This window comes from Dinoponera quadriceps, unplaced genomic scaffold (assembly GCF_001313825.1).
Source record: "Dinoponera quadriceps isolate SergipeBrazil2010 unplaced genomic scaffold, ASM131382v1 scaffold365, whole genome shotgun sequence".
NCBI classification, from domain to species: Eukaryota; Metazoa; Arthropoda; class Insecta; order Hymenoptera; family Formicidae; genus Dinoponera; species Dinoponera quadriceps.
This window is the reverse complement of record NW_014554573.1, coordinates 551,565-569,210: the sequence shown is the minus strand read 5'-3', so window position 1 is coordinate 569,210 and position 17,646 is coordinate 551,565. Positions and strand designations below refer to the sequence as shown.

General features: G+C 35.6%; 4 protein-coding genes across 4 annotated transcripts; 2 read left to right on the top strand and 2 right to left on the bottom strand.

Annotated features, from left to right (window-relative positions):
• Nucleotides 1–1,121: 1,121 nt before the first annotated feature.
• LOC106752124 (DNA topoisomerase 3-beta-1) lies at nucleotides 1,122–5,073 on the top strand. The gene is made up of 14 exons (XM_014633582.1): nucleotides 1,122–1,270; nucleotides 1,350–1,492; nucleotides 1,569–1,763; nucleotides 1,872–2,039; nucleotides 2,129–2,257; nucleotides 2,372–2,490; nucleotides 2,578–2,778; nucleotides 2,848–3,052; nucleotides 3,144–3,326; nucleotides 3,475–3,684; nucleotides 3,778–3,995; nucleotides 4,230–4,454; nucleotides 4,519–4,780; nucleotides 4,849–5,073. The coding sequence occupies exons 1-14, from the start codon at nucleotides 1,180–1,182 to the stop codon at nucleotides 5,053–5,055; spliced, it is 2,556 nt and encodes an 851-aa protein (XP_014489068.1). The 5' UTR covers nucleotides 1,122–1,179; the 3' UTR covers nucleotides 5,056–5,073.
• Nucleotides 5,074–5,608: 535 nt separating this feature from the next.
• LOC106752123 (nucleolar protein 6) lies at nucleotides 5,609–11,192 on the bottom strand. The gene is made up of 12 exons (XM_014633581.1): nucleotides 11,057–11,192; nucleotides 10,231–10,695; nucleotides 9,372–9,846; nucleotides 8,702–8,983; nucleotides 8,350–8,623; nucleotides 7,975–8,269; nucleotides 7,669–7,893; nucleotides 7,125–7,559; nucleotides 6,818–6,978; nucleotides 6,469–6,722; nucleotides 5,968–6,377; nucleotides 5,609–5,862 (listed from the first exon to the last, which is right to left on the bottom strand). The coding sequence occupies exons 1-12, from the start codon at nucleotides 11,075–11,077 to the stop codon at nucleotides 5,623–5,625; spliced, it is 3,537 nt and encodes a 1,178-aa protein (XP_014489067.1). The 5' UTR covers nucleotides 11,078–11,192; the 3' UTR covers nucleotides 5,609–5,622.
• Nucleotides 11,193–11,859: 667 nt separating this feature from the next.
• Nucleotides 11,860–12,867, bottom strand: LOC106752104. Its single transcript, XM_014633518.1, has 2 exons — nucleotides 12,824–12,867; nucleotides 11,860–12,687 (listed from the first exon to the last, which is right to left on the bottom strand). The coding sequence occupies exons 1-2, from the start codon at nucleotides 12,847–12,849 to the stop codon at nucleotides 12,348–12,350; spliced, it is 366 nt and encodes a 121-aa protein (XP_014489004.1). The 5' UTR covers nucleotides 12,850–12,867; the 3' UTR covers nucleotides 11,860–12,347.
• A 604-nt stretch (nucleotides 12,868–13,471) lies between these two features.
• On the top strand, nucleotides 13,472–17,049 carry LOC106752116 (glucose-6-phosphate isomerase). The gene is made up of 11 exons (XM_014633560.1): nucleotides 13,472–13,689; nucleotides 13,990–14,083; nucleotides 14,165–14,356; nucleotides 14,426–14,506; nucleotides 14,587–14,802; nucleotides 14,878–15,117; nucleotides 15,413–15,593; nucleotides 15,675–15,793; nucleotides 15,900–16,128; nucleotides 16,620–16,686; nucleotides 16,781–17,049. Exons 1-11 carry the CDS (start codon nucleotides 13,559–13,561, stop codon nucleotides 16,902–16,904), a joined length of 1,674 nt encoding a protein of 557 aa, XP_014489046.1. The 5' UTR covers nucleotides 13,472–13,558; the 3' UTR covers nucleotides 16,905–17,049.
• Nucleotides 17,050–17,646: the final 597 nt, after the last annotated feature.

Sequence of the window (17,646 nt, the reverse complement as noted above, 5' to 3'; positions counted from 1 at the left end):
AACTTGAAAAAGTCACTCGCCGGGCAGAAATTTGAGTCGAATGAGGAGGTCATCGCCGCCACGGAGGCCTACTTTGCAGACTTCGAGAAAACGTATTTTTCAGATGGGTTAAAGAAGTTGGAGCATCGCTGGGTCAAGTGTATCGAGCTAAAAGGAGACTATGTTGAGAAATAAATTGCCACTTTTCCAAAATTTTCGTTTTTCTTTTGTAGGCTAAGGACTTATCGGACCGCCCTCGTATATATATATGCATGTATATGTATATGTGCATAGTCCTTTGTACTATTCTACATTATAAAATTTAAATCATGCGTATCAGCGAAAAAATCAGCGCGAATATAAAAAAATATCGCCAAAAGATATCAATATTTCTATAACAATGCTCAAATTATTTTAAACGATGTCCAGAATAAAAATCTTCACTCTATATCAAGATATTTGTATATGTTTATAGTACAATGGAACATCGTAAACTCTATAAACACAGTTTTATGAGTGTAAAGCTTTGAAAAAAGTTTTGTAAACTCTGTATTTTAATGGTGTATGAAGGAAATTGTTTTATAATGTTTACGATTTGAGATTTGAGTCTGTTCCTACGTACAGTAATTCATGTAAACGTAAGCCCTGTTGAAAAAAAATGGAAATGTATTTTATGAATGAATAAACAATATGAGTATTGGCAGAAGGCATTATGTAAAACAGCGGTGAAAGACTTTTTGTTTGTCAAAATGTTGTTAGGAAAAAAGTTTCTGTCGAATTAATATTACATTATCAGGTATACTTTTATTCAAAGTAACTGCGTGTAATAAACTTATTTTACTTCTTTTAAAATGTTATGTATTATCGATAATGTTGGAAGAATATCGAGATAGAAGGAGAAATGCAAGAGATATATTGTACGATTATTAATAAAATACACATGAACATTTTTTATTTGCTTTTTATGATATTTCATATACCATGATTCACAAAATTAATAATTTTCCAATGAATCAAAGCCGCGGAAATTGTGTACGTAGCACGGACACGCACCAAATGAAAAACGTTATCGGCAGGACTAGAAAGTGGATGTAGCGAAATAGTTCCAACATCGAAAGTGGATGCAGAGGGCGTATCGAACAGTCGCGTAAAATAGTATCAACTTGGAATGATAACATATGAAAAAAATATTGCATCAAAATGAAGGTTGCTTTAATGGTTGCAGAAAAACCCTCTTTAGCAGCATCCCTTGCCAATATATTGAGCAATGGACGGTGTGTGACCAGAAAAGGTATGTTAACAAATTGTCAAGTTGTTTCCTATGTACTCCTCTTTTTATATTTCGTATTATTTTATTTTTTTTTTTTTAGGATTAAATGGTACCTGTCCCGTCCACGAATGGGTAGATCAATTCATGTATGAGACGGTAAATTTTAAAATGACATCTGTATGTGGACATGTCATGACATTGGATTTTATTGGGAAATACAACAATTGGGACAAAGTGGATCCAGTAAGATTAAATATATGGGATCTTTGTTCATTGTCACGCATCTGATAGTATATAATTGGACCTTTCATGCTTTTAGGCAGAATTATTCTCATGCCCGACTGAGAAAAAAGAAGCTCTACCTAAATTGAAAATACCATATATTTTGGCCAAGGAAGGATCACATTGCGATTATTTAATATTATGGTTAGATTGCGACAAAGAAGGTGAAAATATTTGCTTTGAAGTTATAAATGCGGTACAGCAAGGAATGCACAGGAAGTTACACCCAAATGTGAGCATTACATTATTTACAACTCTTAAAATAATATGTAAGACACAAGTTTTGATTTGATCATATATTTTCTTATGTATTTGATTAATAATACATAATTTTTAATAGGATATTTGGCGAGCACGATTCTCTGCAATTACAGAGAAGGACATAAAATCTGCTTTACAAAATCTAATAAAGCCTAATGAAAATGAAGCGAAAAGTGTTGATGCGCGTCAAGAGCTAGATTTGCGAATAGGCTGTGCATTTACACGTTATCAAACTAAATTTTTTCAAGTGAGTCATTTTCAGTTAAATCAGACTACATAAAATATCACGTAGATTTCCTCATATGTATTCACATGATATAAATATTGTGTTTTTAGGGCAAATATGGAGATCTAGATGTATCTTTAATTTCTTATGGTCCGTGTCAAACCCCAACGTTAGGATTTTGTGTACAGAGGCATGATGAGATCCAAACTTTTAAGCCAGATCCATATTGGGTGTTGCAGGTATATGGTTCTTTCTTGCTTGATTGACCTATTATGTCAATATACATGATAAAATAATAGATTTATATTAAAAACAAAAAGTAACATAATATATAAATTTAATTATATTTCTAGGTAACCATCAAGTGTACTGATGGACAAGACATTGTATTAAACTGGAGCCATGTACGTTCTTTCGACAAAGAAGTTGCAAACATGTTCTTAAGCCATGTTAAAGAATACAATTATGCAACGTAAGTAATATCTTGTGCACTTATGGACTATTAGTGAATTATGCTAAATTGCAAACATGAAAACATTCAAAATTCAACAATGTGTAGCGTAATGAGTGTACAAAGTACAGAAAAATCAAAATCACGACCCATAGCCTTAAATACCGTGGAATTGATGCGAGTCGCGAGTTCCGGCTTGGGAATGGGCCCACAGCACGCCATGCAAATTGCGGAAAGACTTTATACTCAAGGATACATAAGTTATCCTCGAACTGAAACGACATCATACCCCGAAAATTTCGATCTGCAGTAAGATAATTAATTATATGCAAATGATGCATAGAGGTGTTATTTTATCGTGACTTGATCTCGCTTCAGTTCGACGCTGAAACAACAGCAGAATAATCCCGATTGGGGTGAGGAGGTCCGGAAGATACTAGCGGCGGGCATCAACAGACCGAAGAAAGGTCACGACGCGGGTGACCACCCTCCTATAACACCTATGAAACACGCAACCAGAAACGAGCTCGACGGCGACTCGTGGAGATTGTATGATTATATAACGCGCCATTTCATCGCTACGGTATGTCTAATATCCGACATTAAAATGGACAAATGTAGCCTTTGATTATATATTCTCTCTCCCCCTTTTCAACATGTCTCGAATGTTACAGTTAGCACGAGATTGCAAGTACTTGAGTACTACGGTGAAATTCGAGGTGGGAATGGAAATATTTACAGCGACCGGTCACAGTTTGCTAGATCCCGGCTATACGAGTATTCTTACTTGGCAAGCACTTGGCAGTAGCGACACTCTGCCGAAATTTACGCCCGAGGAGAAAATGAATATACAAGAGGTAAACAAGATCATTACTTTTGCCGCGTAATGAAAATGTAGCGGGTTTTTTAGAAACTACGAGAATCCGTAGAAAAAAACCAAGTTTTTTCCGAACTTTAGAGCTACATGCACGACGCTGACCCTTCATTTTGCCTTATTGCTCATAGGCGAAATTGCTCGAATGTTACACGCAACCGCCCGATTATCTAACAGAGGCGGAATTGATAACTCTCATGGAGAAACACGGCATCGGGACAGACGCCTCGATTCCTGTGCATATAAACAATATCTGCATCAGAAACTATGTTAATGTTACAGCAGGCAGAAGATTAGTACCCACTTCTCTCGGCATCGTCTTGGTTCACGGATATCAGAAGGTATTCTTAAAGAGATTGTAAAATCAAATGAGTTTGATAAAAATTCAATATGTATATTCTGTATACAATATATATATATTCTTTTTTTTTCAGATAGATCCTGAATTGGTTTTGCCCACAATGAGGTCTGCAGTGGAAGAGCAATTAAATCTAATAGCACTGGGCGGTGCCGATTTTCACGCTGTCTTGCAGCACACTGTCGAAATTTTCAAGCAAAAGTTTCTTTATTTTGTGCAAAATATCGAGGCTATGGATCAGTTGTTCGAAGTCTCGTTCTCACCGCTGTCGGCGTCCGGTAAAGCACATTCTAGGTATAAAGCGAACAATTATATAACTAGTCCTCTTTGTTTTTAGACTTCCGGATTGGTGGAGCCGTGTTTCTTGTCGAATTGTCTCCTGTCCAACTATGAAACGTTTGACAAGAAACATGACGCCAAACCGGGACGATTCCACGCCACGAAAGTCCCAAATATCGTCATCACAAATAGTCATTTTGGAACTTTGTAAATATTCTTTCGATCGTTCATTTGACATATATATTACAGATGCGGTAAATGTCGTCGGTACATGAAATATATACAAACTAAGCCATCCAGGATGCACTGCGCGCACTGTAACGAAACTTACAATTTACCGCAAAACGGTAATATACGAATATATAAAGAATTGAAGTGTCCACTGGACGACTTCGAATTGCTTTCGTGGTCGACCGGAACGCGAGGGAAAAGTTACACATTTTGTCCATATTGTTACAACAATCCACCATTTAGGTATGCACTTAAACAGTTAAACAGTTTCCGGGAGAGAATCGCACCTTCTTCTTGCGAATTCCAGAGACATGAAAAAAGGAATGAGCGGCTGCAATTCGTGTACGCATCCGACGTGCCCGCACGGCATGAATTCGAACGGCTTGTCCAGCTGTCTGGAATGCGATCTGGGTATCCTTGTACTTGATCCTTCGGCTGCGCCCAAATGGAAATTAGGGTGCAATCGTTGCGATGTTATCATCCATTTGTTCGAGAACGCACACAAAGTGACGGTTGACACGGACATATGTGACTGCGGCGCGCAATTGGTAACCGTCGAATACAAGCAGGTAATAAGAGAATTCGATCATTTGTCACGAATGTACAGCCTTCGTGTTCACGTGTCTGTCGATTTCAGGAGAAAAGTAAGCTCCCAAACGAGGCAACGGAGATGTCCGGCTGTGTATTCTGTACTCCGGCTTTCGCCCCGTTAGTAGAAAAGCACCGTGCGGTGGCTTCGAAACCGGTCGTTACGCGCGGCCGGGGCCACACTAAGAGCCGCAATCGAGGAAAACCGAAACCTCCCAAGGACAAAATGGCACAACTGGCGGCATACTTTGTCTAATCATCAAAGGCGACTCGCATAGATATATGGTGTGTGCGTGCGTGTGTGTGTGCGCGCGCGTCTCACGTTATATTTTACAGAACGTTGCGTCATTCGTCGAATAGTTAAGAAAATCAAAACTTGTATTTACAGCGTTAAAACACTCACGCCTGTTATAATTTTACAAGGAGATAACCGGGGAATCTGTCCGTTCGAAGACAAACTTCTTTAACTGTTGTTTTAACGACACGGCAACCAGAAGCTCGATCACATTCCGGCTAGCTGAGCGCCGCCAGCTATTGAGAAACAATATTGAACAATCGTGAGAGACTCGAACGTAAAATTGCCTTCCGATAAAAATATCAACTTCTGTCACAATATAATTTAACACGCGATGCAGAATAAGTTCACATACTTTTTTTCTTATTTAGTGTATCGTTCAGTTTCCCTCTTTATAATAAATGATTTTCTATATATTTACAATAAATTACATATCACATTAATCTAAGTCTAATCTTGGAGAATTAAGTAAGATTAATGGATACTTGATCTAAACTTAACTTAAGATTAATATTTTAGCTTAATAATTCATGTTGAAACGCGATTGTTCGGAATGTCAATAGAACGTATGATGTCTTTGCCCAAAATGTAAAAATCCTCGATCATCGCTGATATGTTTAAAACGAGATTGTCATTGTCGAGCTTTCGACAATTTGCCTCTGATACTTTAAATTGTTTACGTTCTAAGGCGGAAGGTTGCAACAGAACTCCTATTACGGTACCGCCGTAAGTGTCGTGGAAGAATAGAGCGTATTCGCCGTAACCGTCCTGAAAATCAAACGAATGTAAAATCTGACAGAAATATCTCGATATTGACCGGGAGAGAACCGAGCCGATTTTCATCTCCTAAATGGTAGCTTTTAAGATACGAACCCTCAAGTCCCTCAAAAAATGTTGCACAGGATCGAAGTCTACGATTGGAATTTTTTGTTGCGAATGCGTCTTGTAGGGATGTAGATCTACAACGTCCGTATTGTCGAGCACATCGACTGCCTGGATTCCTCGCGGATTCATTGTCGACTTCAGATGTATCAGACAGTCGTATTCCGACAGCGGAGGGCGGAACATGTGTTTCACGTCTAATGCCGTATCTTTGACCAACGGATCGTTGAATATTCTCAACGACTCCTTCGAGAGCACACTTATACGGTGCAGGATCAAGTGCGAAGGTGCTTTCCTGGTCCACAGTGATTTCTGCTGATCGTAAGGAGTTGATATAAATAACGGTGGTAACGAACTGCGAACGGTACCGAATAACGTTTCAACGGCGGAGATTTCTTCGTCTGAAATTTCATATATAAGCACAGTAAAAAGCAATGTCCAAAGTGACACAACTATTGTACAAATTATTGTTAATATCGAAAGAGTACTTACGGGTCATTTCGTCGTTAAAGTTAACGATGATCGGATCGGTATTCCAAGGTGCCCTCGCGACAACCTCCAGAAATCGTAGGAATGCCACTTGCGGCATTTGAGGCGGTTTATACGGTTCTGGAGTCAAATACACTGATGCCATGAGTAATTCAACCACAATGTTCGGTATATGAGCATCGTCTAAGAGTTGCGCCGATAACCATCGTTTAGCTATACAGCAGGCGGGACCAAACGATGGCTGTTGAGAATGCAATCTATTTGAGGGAATATGATATTTAAAAATAACAATATATCAATGGTGGTACATAACATATGTTTGCCAATGATAATTATATTCATTAACCCTTACCCATGCAACGCACTACTCAGTTTCGGCAAATGAAATAATTTATTTTCCAATTCGATGGATTCCTCATTGTCCCTGTACTTGATAAGTCCCTCTTCTTTCATTTGCTTTATTAATGCAATTTCCTTCTGAATTGCTATTCTTAATCGAAAAATTAACCCATCCTGATGAAAATAGAATTTTATATTAATAAGAAAAAGAGTTATATGCGATACTCCAGTGTAATCGTATATGTATACTTATTATATATACTATATTTTGTATGTCAATACCATTACATACTATACTTTGTTGTCAATATCATACTAACTTGCATCACATCGACATAAGAGGGATTAGCTTGTACTTTTAGTTGATGTTGTTTCCTGAGACATTCCGCGATTTGTATATAAAAGGCTGTTTTCGTTTTTTTAATGGCTTCCAATTGTTCGGGCCATTTTCCACTGGTCGACAATTGTAACGTCACTTCGATCACGTGAACATACGCGGGGCATCCTTTCATATTCTTCGCAAGTTTCAAACAATTCTCATCTTCCTCGGTGATATCTTTCCTGCTTCGATAAATAGTAGCAAGCGGCGGAAAGACCTCTGTATATCGGAAGACCGGACTCGATCCTTGCACGCCGTTTATCGTCAGTGGCATATCGCTCAGCGACATTAAATTTTGTTCTAAGTTATTAAAAGCATTCAAAACCCTTAACGTAGCTTCTTCGCCGGTTCCGTACGTGAAATGCGTTATTTTGAACTGAACAGAAATATTAATAGTAAATTATGAAAAATATAATAATAATTGGAGACTACAAAGAAGCGCAACTGAATAACTTGGACATCTTTGCAACTAACAGCGAGATTACCTTATGTAACTTTAGAAAATCGTCCAGTTGGTCAGTGAGGAACAAATATTGATCTTTGGAAATATTAAACTTTGTCTTTAACAAAAATATGGTTATCTTTTTGCATATCGCTCTCTTGTCCGCAAGAGTTTTACCCTTCGACCAAATTACGGCCTCACGAATCAATCCATCTTGAAACCTCCGCAATTCCGATTTAGTTCCCCAGAATTGTCGGAAATTAGCCGCCTGTAAAATACAAATGGCAATTATTATACGTTACTTTATTATCTTATATTTTAATTAAAGTTATTTCAATTGCTTGCTTACCTCAGCTAGATTGGCTTCGGGTCCTTTATCTACAATGTTAAAAGAAGTTTCAGGATTCAATTCAAATCCAATCGTAAGGTTTCCAATATTATTCGGTGTGTCTTCGGTGCACTCCCATTCTGTGAATTTGTGCGGTAATATGCACAATCGATCGATCCTGTTTTCTAGACCTTTTTGTAAAACTTCAACAATCAATTTAATCACTTGACTACGTTTATCTGGCCCATAATTGATCTTGTTATTAATGGTGGATTTATTGTTTACAATTTTTTCTAAAATTGTACTTTTCTGAAAACTGAAAAATGCATAAAACGACAAATTATTCAAACAAATTTGGCATTTATAGAAGTTTTTATGTCAAGTCATATAAATTACCATAAAATTTGATCAAACGCTCTGTAAAACGGCACACTTCGCATAAAAAGAGCTTGAAAGCTGTCCACGTGTATATTATCCAAATGTTTCAGAGAAAGCTCTGCTTCTCTTCGCACCCACGAGAAAGTGTACGTAGATAAATATGCTGCATAATTGTGATAACCTGTGATGTCGAGGAAGACACAATCATAATAGTTGTGATAATGGGATACTTGTTTCTGGTTCTCTTTGTCCTCGCACATAGTGATCCCATATTCGCACCAATTTCTCTGTGCTATATGAAATAAGTTTAATTATTATTTTAAACAGAGTCACGTAATCAATCTACTGATTTAACAGTTTCTTGACATACCCAAACAAATCCAAACATTCCGCACGATTTGATAACTACTCATGAATGTATTAAGTTTTTTCATGCGTAACAAATAGACGACAAACATAGTCATGATGTGACTAGTAAAGCCATCATAGCCTTCGTTCAATTCACGTTGCCTCAGCCATATTTTCAATAGAATTATACCATCCCTCAAATTCGGATACTCCCTTGTTATTTGCGCAACTTCAGAATTTGTGCTCTTCATTGTCAGGTCACGCATTATTAAAGAATTATAGTGCGGAGTTGGTAGTAAAGCTTCTGTAACAGAATGTAACATAAGACACGTGAGAAAGGACTATCAGCTCAGTTTTTTATTGAAGTTGGTGAATAGCATTGGGACATTGGCTAGAACATTGTAGGACATCAAAAGAAAGTCAAAAAGTTCCATGGGCACAACCTCATAAACTAGCCACTGGTATGAGATATCACTCCGAAGCAGCTACTGATAAGATTCGTATATTTACTAGACTTCAATTAGATAATTAGAACCTTTGTTTTCTACTTCGTGAAGATCCCTCTATGGATTAATATATGACCCATGACTGATTCATTCAGGGCTCAAATTGGGCACAGTTCTTTTTTATGTAAAATGTAACATAATGTTCACAATGTGACTTTGTGATACTCTCCGATAGAAATTACTTACCGTCATCCGGAGATTTTTTATTAAGATACCATCTTGGTCTAACACTATTTTTCTCTGGCAAGAACCTGTTCAGATTAAAACTGGCTTCCTGCGCAGATACGTGTATTATCACATCGATTTTTTTATTTAATTTTCCACTAGGCCGAAGCTTCAAACAAGGTCTTAAATCGTCGCCGATGAACCTTTTACTTTCCGCGATATCGTTTTTAATGCTCGATGTTACAAATGCCAGGTATATCGCTTTCTTTCTAAAATATATATAATTTTGATAATCTTGTTTTCGAAATGAGGCAGCTGGCATTTCCACCATTACATCTACAGTAACAGTAGGCCCGAGTACGCATTCTGAGTTGAAAGATCCAACAACACTGATGTCAGATGGTTTCAGAAATTTAAAAACACTCTTGGTTTCTTCCGGTACACGTGGTACGGGAACACGCACGCCTAACTCATCTTCCAAATTATTATCTACAAGCTGCAATTAATCAATTAAATAGATTATTTCATTCTGCTGTATTGTATTGTAAATATATGTCCTATTTTAATTTATCTACCCCAAAAACTTTTTTTGTTTTTGATTGTAGAAAAAAATACTTCAAACAAGACTTGTTCGATTTGATTCCAATGTAAGTAATGTCATAGATGTCATCGTTTTCAAAAAAACTTGAAAGTGATTAATTTTTTAAATAGAAATTTATTTTTTCTTCAGATAAAAAGTAGATCTTATCGAGATGTTTTTAGAACACTCCCTATTATAGTATTTTGTCTCCAATAATATTTTTTTCTACAATCAAAAATAAAAAAGCTTTTGGGGTGGATAAATTAAAATGGGACATTTTGTATGAGTCATTTTACTAACCAATATCTCTTCAGTTTCGTCAATGGATTCTATCGCTTCTTTTAATTTCTCAAACCAGGTATTAAATAATACTTTATATTTATCTTTAAGCTTTACTTCACTGAGAACTTCTTCAATTTGAAATCGAAATAAATTTGAATGAAATAAATTTTCTGTCTCTCTAAACTGATTGAGCTCCTCAACCGTTGGTTGCTTATAGAGACTGTTTTCAAATTTTTTCATCTTTTTAGAAGCGATTTCGATTATTTCGTCGGTTACTTTCTTCCTCTTCTTTTCTTGTTTTGATATAAGTAATTCAATCTCATGATTGTCTAATTCTTCTTCTTCTTTTTCTTTCTTATAATCATTAGTGCCTTCCATTAAATCTGCATTATCAGATTCAGTATTCGTTAGATCATTATTAGTAGACTTTCTCTCAAAATCATTTGAGCTTTCATTGTGTTTATCATGTTTTTTCTTGTTCTTCTGAAATTGTTTAAATGTTATTAAATTTGTTACTCATCTATATTCGTTTGGAACAAATAAAAATTGATACAGAAAACTAGCTAAAGTTCCAAGAAAAATCTACTCTTCGATTCTCATGAAATTTGGTGAGATAATCCGAAATATTCCCGATTAAATATTTTTAAAAAGTTTTTTGAAACAATCGGAAATTAATGAAGATAACATTAAGGTACTGAACGCTGCTATTTCCAAATGATCATTAAACGAAAATATAAAGTGGTCGATGGAGAGAGTCCTCAAAACTCTACGAATATGTAAAGCAATAAATATAACCTGCAAATGGAGGATTCGTCTCTGCGAATAATTATGAAATTCAACATACCTTTAAGCACATCTCCTTCATTTTACCGATTTTGATTTTAAGTTTACTTTTATCGAAAGTAAACTTTTAATTTCGATTTCTACTCAAATCAACACACGTGTTCTAAACACCGGTATTCAGGGAGTGCATTGGCGTAGACTCGCCTATTGTAGAGTACCTCCAGTATAGACATCAAAAACTACGTTTACATGGCAACGTTAATCCGGTTTAGTAAAGCGGAGTTTACAATGAGAATTTAAGCTCCACCAATCACAGTCGAATATGAGAAGAATAATCGACTGTGATTGGTCAATTTCTTAATGCTTAATTTCTTAAGGCTTAGAGCTTAAATTCTCATTGTAGACCTCGCTTAACAATCCAGTCTAGTAACAAATAAATAGTGAAACCTTGCATCTGATTGATATATCTTTTTAGATCTAAAAATATATTTCAATGAAATCATCGATTTGAAAAATATTGTTTGATGTTAGAGAATAGCTACAAAATATGTTAAATAAACGTCTCATATTAACAATCAATTTTTTAGATGTCGAAGAGTAATTATCGCCGCTCGAATTGTTACCGTTAGCGGCACTTATATGTAATTATATTTTAATATTTTCTATAGTTCTTAATTTTATTTAAAATTTGTTACAACGGATGATATATAAAATTTAGAATAAAAATACATATTTTAAGATAAATATAGAGGTTTATTATCTGATTTATTAAGGAAAATAAGGCATCATTTCTATTTCTACCACTTATTAAATGTAAAACAATAAAAAAGATAGAATGACGCTGAAAATATACACCTGGTTCAAACTATACTAAATAACTTTTATTTGCTTCATTTTGTTATCCTAATGTTTCATACATGCGACTTAAAATTTAAGAATCCCGTGTATTGTACCGTTAATTCATTAGAAATATAATATGATAGGGGAGCACGAAGAACTTAAATAAATTAATGATAAATTAGTTCTACAAATGGTTCTACAACTTCACACACGGATCGCAGGGAAGTCATTTGTAAGTTTCCATTTACAAAAAATTTTCATGAACTATATGATAAATAATACCTGATATCCTAAAAGTTGTGCACAATAAGGATGTATCATCCATTAACCCCATCTCTTCCAAATTTATTTACTTTGCAGTTAGCTGATATCTTTTATTATAATCTGTATGATCAGTGCAAATGATCGAAGACGGTCAAACTATATCACATAGAGGAATGGCAAAAGGAGACATCGTCGAGTGTTAAGCAGGCGCTTCGCAGTTACGATAGAAACAATAACATATTCACTTACTAATAAAGGTTTAACCTCCTTTGCATACGTTCCATGTACAAGGAAAAGAGTAATTTGTTACTCTCATAATAAAAAGGATTTGACATGGCATCTAAGTCTGGTCTGTATTCGGTGGTGAAACTGCTTTGGCTGGAGCCACAGGTATCCCCGGATGAGTTTTGGGAAACCTCCGAACAACTTGGGGATGGCACAAAATTCTCACTTTCCCAATCGTCAGTTTCCATCCTTTCCATTGCTCTTTCCCGCAGGCCAGACAGACCATTGATATGAAGATTGTTGATCCGCTTGCTCAATGGCATAAATTCGCTGGATTCCTCTTCTATGTCACGACCTCTTTTCCTGAACGATTCACAACCAAGAGAAATAATAGAATCATCACAGTTGTTGATAATATGCGTCACGCATATTGAATGGTCTCTGTATATTTCAATTTGCAGGGTTATATTATCTTATAAATATGTAAACAAAGACTAACCTGTTGGCTGACGTCATGTTGCTCATCAATCTTCCTCAATTAATGTTCGTCGCAAGGAAGAGGTTTTTTCAATTAACAAATATTACGACCGCAATCTTTGCTATTAGAATGAGAAGAAATCATTCTACAATGGAGTGGATTCGATACATGTCAGCGATCGCTATGAAACGGCAACAGTAGCGCTCTGCCTGACGAAACCAAACTCTCGATCTTCTTATTTGTTAAAACTGAAAGAAATGTCAAAATACAGTCTGGGGTGTGTTCCGTTATAAGCATGCAATCATCCTTCAAGCTATTCCACTAAATGCCCGTGGCGTTCACTGTTATACTTAGTTTTATAACTAGTTTCTTAACGCTCATATCAGACTACGGATTGGAAATTGAGATTGGGTTGAAATTTAAACAATCGGTGCAGAATCCACTAAATTTCATTAAACTTGAGCCCAATTAACTTTGCACTGATCAGCCAAATTCAATTCAATCTCAATCCCCAATCCGCAGTCTGATATGGGCGTAACACTCACGTTAGTGGAACGAGTGCTCGAAGTGTTACGAGCGTGTAATGGAACGCACGTGTTCGCGCTGTCGTGATGTGAATTCTCCCTAACATAAATTATAATTTTTCAGCGCTGGTAGTGAATTGTAGAACACAACCCAAGACGCGACTAGTGACAAGTCCAGAATCTGACATAGTTTTGCTCTCGTGATTCGCACAGATTTTTCTTAAATAACAAGATGAAACCCAAAGTAGATTTATTAGTTGAATCCGCGTGGAATCAGTTGCAACAATACTTCGATAGCAATGGTTCAAAAATTAACATATATGATATGTTCCAGCGAGATAACAAACGTTTCGAAAAATTTAGGTAAGATACGCTTCGTCTTAAGCGTGACTTTGAAATGACCTCTTGAAATTATTCGTTTTGAAGGAAGAATTGTTTTATACATTGTTTCAAGATTATTCATTATACAAGAGGGTTTATCTTTTTTCTTTTCTTTTTTTTTTTTAGATACATCTTAGGAAAATAGCTGGTTTTTATCGAGCATTGCATTATGTGAGAGATATTAAATGCAAATTAAGACAGTGATTTTATTTTGCATTTTTGCAGGAGTTATAAGAAGCTATATATATATCAAATAATTACTGTATATTTTTGTCGATACAGCTTGGAGCTCTCTACTCCACAAGATGGTCCAATTTTGTTGGACTACTCCAAAAATAGGATTAACGAAGAAGTACTTGGACTTTTATTGAATTTGGTACATATATGAGATTATATACCAAATTATTCTAGTAGTACTCTTAAATTATTCATTTTGTTAAATTGCATCATCTTACAGGCTCGTGTACGGGAGATAGAAGCTGCAAGAAATGCTATGTTCAGTGGCGAAAAAATCAATTTCACAGAAAATAGAGCAGTTTTGCATATTGCTCTGCGCAATAGAGAGAATATTCCGATATTGGTAGATGGAAAAGATGTGATGCCAGATGTTAATACGGTATTGGAACATATGAAAAGTTTCACAAACGAGGTAAAATTTGATTTTTTTTTTATTTACTCACATAATGTATCTTAATACATTAAATATATTTATTTACAGGTATTGACGAAACAATGGAAAGGTTTTACCGGTAAACCTATCGAAGATGTCGTTAATATTGGAATCGGTGGCTCTGATTTGGTAAGTTTTACAGTCTCTTTTTTTATCGTAATTGTTACATGTTTATGCAATATTGAGTGTTTATGCTTTTATGCCCACAGGGGCCACTTATGGTAACTGAAGCTTTAAAAGCTTATAGCGTTGGACCTAGAGTTCACTTTGTCAGCAACATTGATGGCACTCATATAGCTGAGACTCTCAAGAAATTAAATCCAGAGACAACTTTGTTCATAATAGCTTCTAAGACGTTCACTACACAGGAAACTATAACTAACGCAACTTCTGCGAAACTGTGGTTTTTGGAAGCATTGAAAGATGTATGTTTACAAGTTTCAAATTGAACGTGGTGTCATTTTGTTTGGCATTAGGTTTTACGGTACGAAACCATTTAGGAAACTGCAGTGGCTCGTCATTTCGTCGCATTATCCACTAATTCGCAAAAAGTTAAGGAATTTGGCATCGATGAAAAAAACATGTTTGGCTTCTGGGATTGGGTTGGCGGACGCTATTCGTTATGGTCAGCTATCGGTTTATCGATTTGCTTATCAATTGGTTTCGATAATTTTGAGAAGCTTTTAGATGGTGCTCACTTTATGGATCAACATTTCTGCACGGCACCACTGGAAAAAAATGTAAGTATGTAGAATGTTGATCTGTTTGGCACATTGAACTATATTGAACATTCGTTTCACATTTGAATTGTAGCACAATCACCGAGTTAGGAATTCAAAATTTGAGTATCTTTGAAATTATATTGATATTTATAGTTTATTGAGAGCTGTAGTATTATATTCTCTTGTGATTTCCATTAACCTGTGAAATTTTATCTGCACATTCACTCTTTCATTGCATGTAAATATTGCGACTTGTAAGAATTAGGTTACAAATGACTTAAAGTATTAATGATCTGTTGTGTATCTTTTTCAGATACCTGTCATATTAGCTTTGCTCGGTATATGGTATCACAATTTTTACAAAGCTGAAACGCATGCATTATTACCATATGACCAGTATTTACATAGGTTTGCCGCTTATTTTCAACAAGGCGATATGGAGAGTAACGGGAAATATATAACACGCGCCGGGAAGGTTGTAAATTATTCTACTGGTATGTTCTATACATGTATATGTTATATATATAAATATGTTAATTATGAGGAATATATATTAAAATACATAATATTTTCAGGTCCAATCGTATGGGGTGAACCAGGTACTAACGGTCAACACGCGTTTTATCAACTGTTGCATCAAGGTACTAGGCTTGTACCAGCAGATTTCATAATTCCTGTTCAGTCTCAAAACCAAGTAAGTAATTGTAGCATTATCACAAAGACAAAGATAAGAAATGAATAAAGAAAATTAAGAAGATCTATAGATTCCAATTACTCTGTTGAAAATTCTTTTGCTGCAGGTACAAGGTACATTACATCACAAGATTTTACTCGCGAATTTTTTCGCACAAACCGAGGCTTTAATGAAAGGCAAAAATGAGAAGGAAGCTCGAGCAGAATTGGAAAAATCGGGATTGAGTGCGGAGCAGGTGAATTTATTATTGCCGCATAAGATATTCGAGGGAAACAGACCAACAAATAGCATTATGGTGAAGAAATTAACACCTTTTATTCTCGGTTCTTTGATCGGTAAGTTACTGTTATCGATGTATATATGTGCAGGTTCAATGATGCCAATGAGCCACAACGTAGACACAAGCGTCGCGCGCCCGTGAGCGACGAGATAATAATAGCCGTAGTTAACAATAGCTGTTGGAAAGGGAGAGACAGCGAATCGATCGAAGACGGCCGAAGCTGCTCACGTTCACGCGACACTTGTGCATGCGTTATGGCTCGGTATCATCATCGGCATCAATGATGCTAGTTAGACGATGAATCGTAATGCAACTTGCAGAAAAATGATAATTTGTGAAGATACATGTTGAAGTTGTCTATATGTACGGACTTTGTTTATTTTTATATTTAAAATAATTTATTTCGTATATTTTTTTTTTCACGATAAATTATCTCTTTCTCTCACTGGGGTTGTATTATAATTTATTAAATATATTTTGTATATTAAAAAATATAATTGTGCATCTAAATATAGGTAATTACTATATTTTTCCTTTTTTTTCTAGCAATGTATGAACACAAGATCTTTGTACAGGGTATGATTTGGGATATTAATTCGTATGATCAATGGGGGTAAGATAATTTTATTTACATAAAAATATAAGTTTTTTTTATTTATGTATAGAAATGATTTAAAGAAATCTTTTAACATAATCTTTTTATGTAGCGTGGAGTTGGGGAAACAATTAGCCAAAACTATCGAACCAGAGTTGGAGAACACGAAAACTATAACAACTCATGATTCATCGACGAATGGCCTAATTGCCTTTGCTAAATGCCATAAAGCCTAAGGGCTTATTTAATAATATATTCTGAAAATGTTAAGAAAAAGTACAACTGACCATAAATATCTCGGTTGCAAGTTATATTATCATATCAGAATTTCTGTACGTACTTTATATAGGTGATAGAAAAAAAAAGAAATTATATAGATCACACATCTAATTTATGATACCTCTAACCTGTTCAGGGGTAAATTTGTTCAAGTCGGACGAAATTAATTCAATGTTGAAGAGTTTGAATGATATCAGTATATGGCATATGATCTGTTAATCATATGTAAAAAAATATCTCTTGTGTGGAATTTAATACTGAATATTTATTCATGGTAGTTATACTCTTTTTGCCGACAATGTTTGAATCGAGCGGGCTCCGATAACCTACTTAGACCCGATCGTGAATATCGGCTTTTGTAATTAGTAATTACCATTCTCCGCGACTGATGGCAGAACGTTTGCAACGCATTGAAGAACCTTTATTATACGAGCTCTAATATATACCAGGTGTATGCATAAGTTTTTTCCGGTTTAACTAAGAGATGGCGCCAGCGAAAAGTACGCAGCGTATTAATTTGACACATACGTCATTTTGTTCGTCTGACATTTAAAACTACAAACACACACAAGTTGAGTCCGCCAAAAACTAGCGTCTTTGTTTTATCGTTCAGTGATCATGTCGAGTTTTGTGCCTGAAAAAGAACATTTGCGACACGCATTGCTTTTCTTATTTAATCAAAAGAAAAAGGCTGTTGAA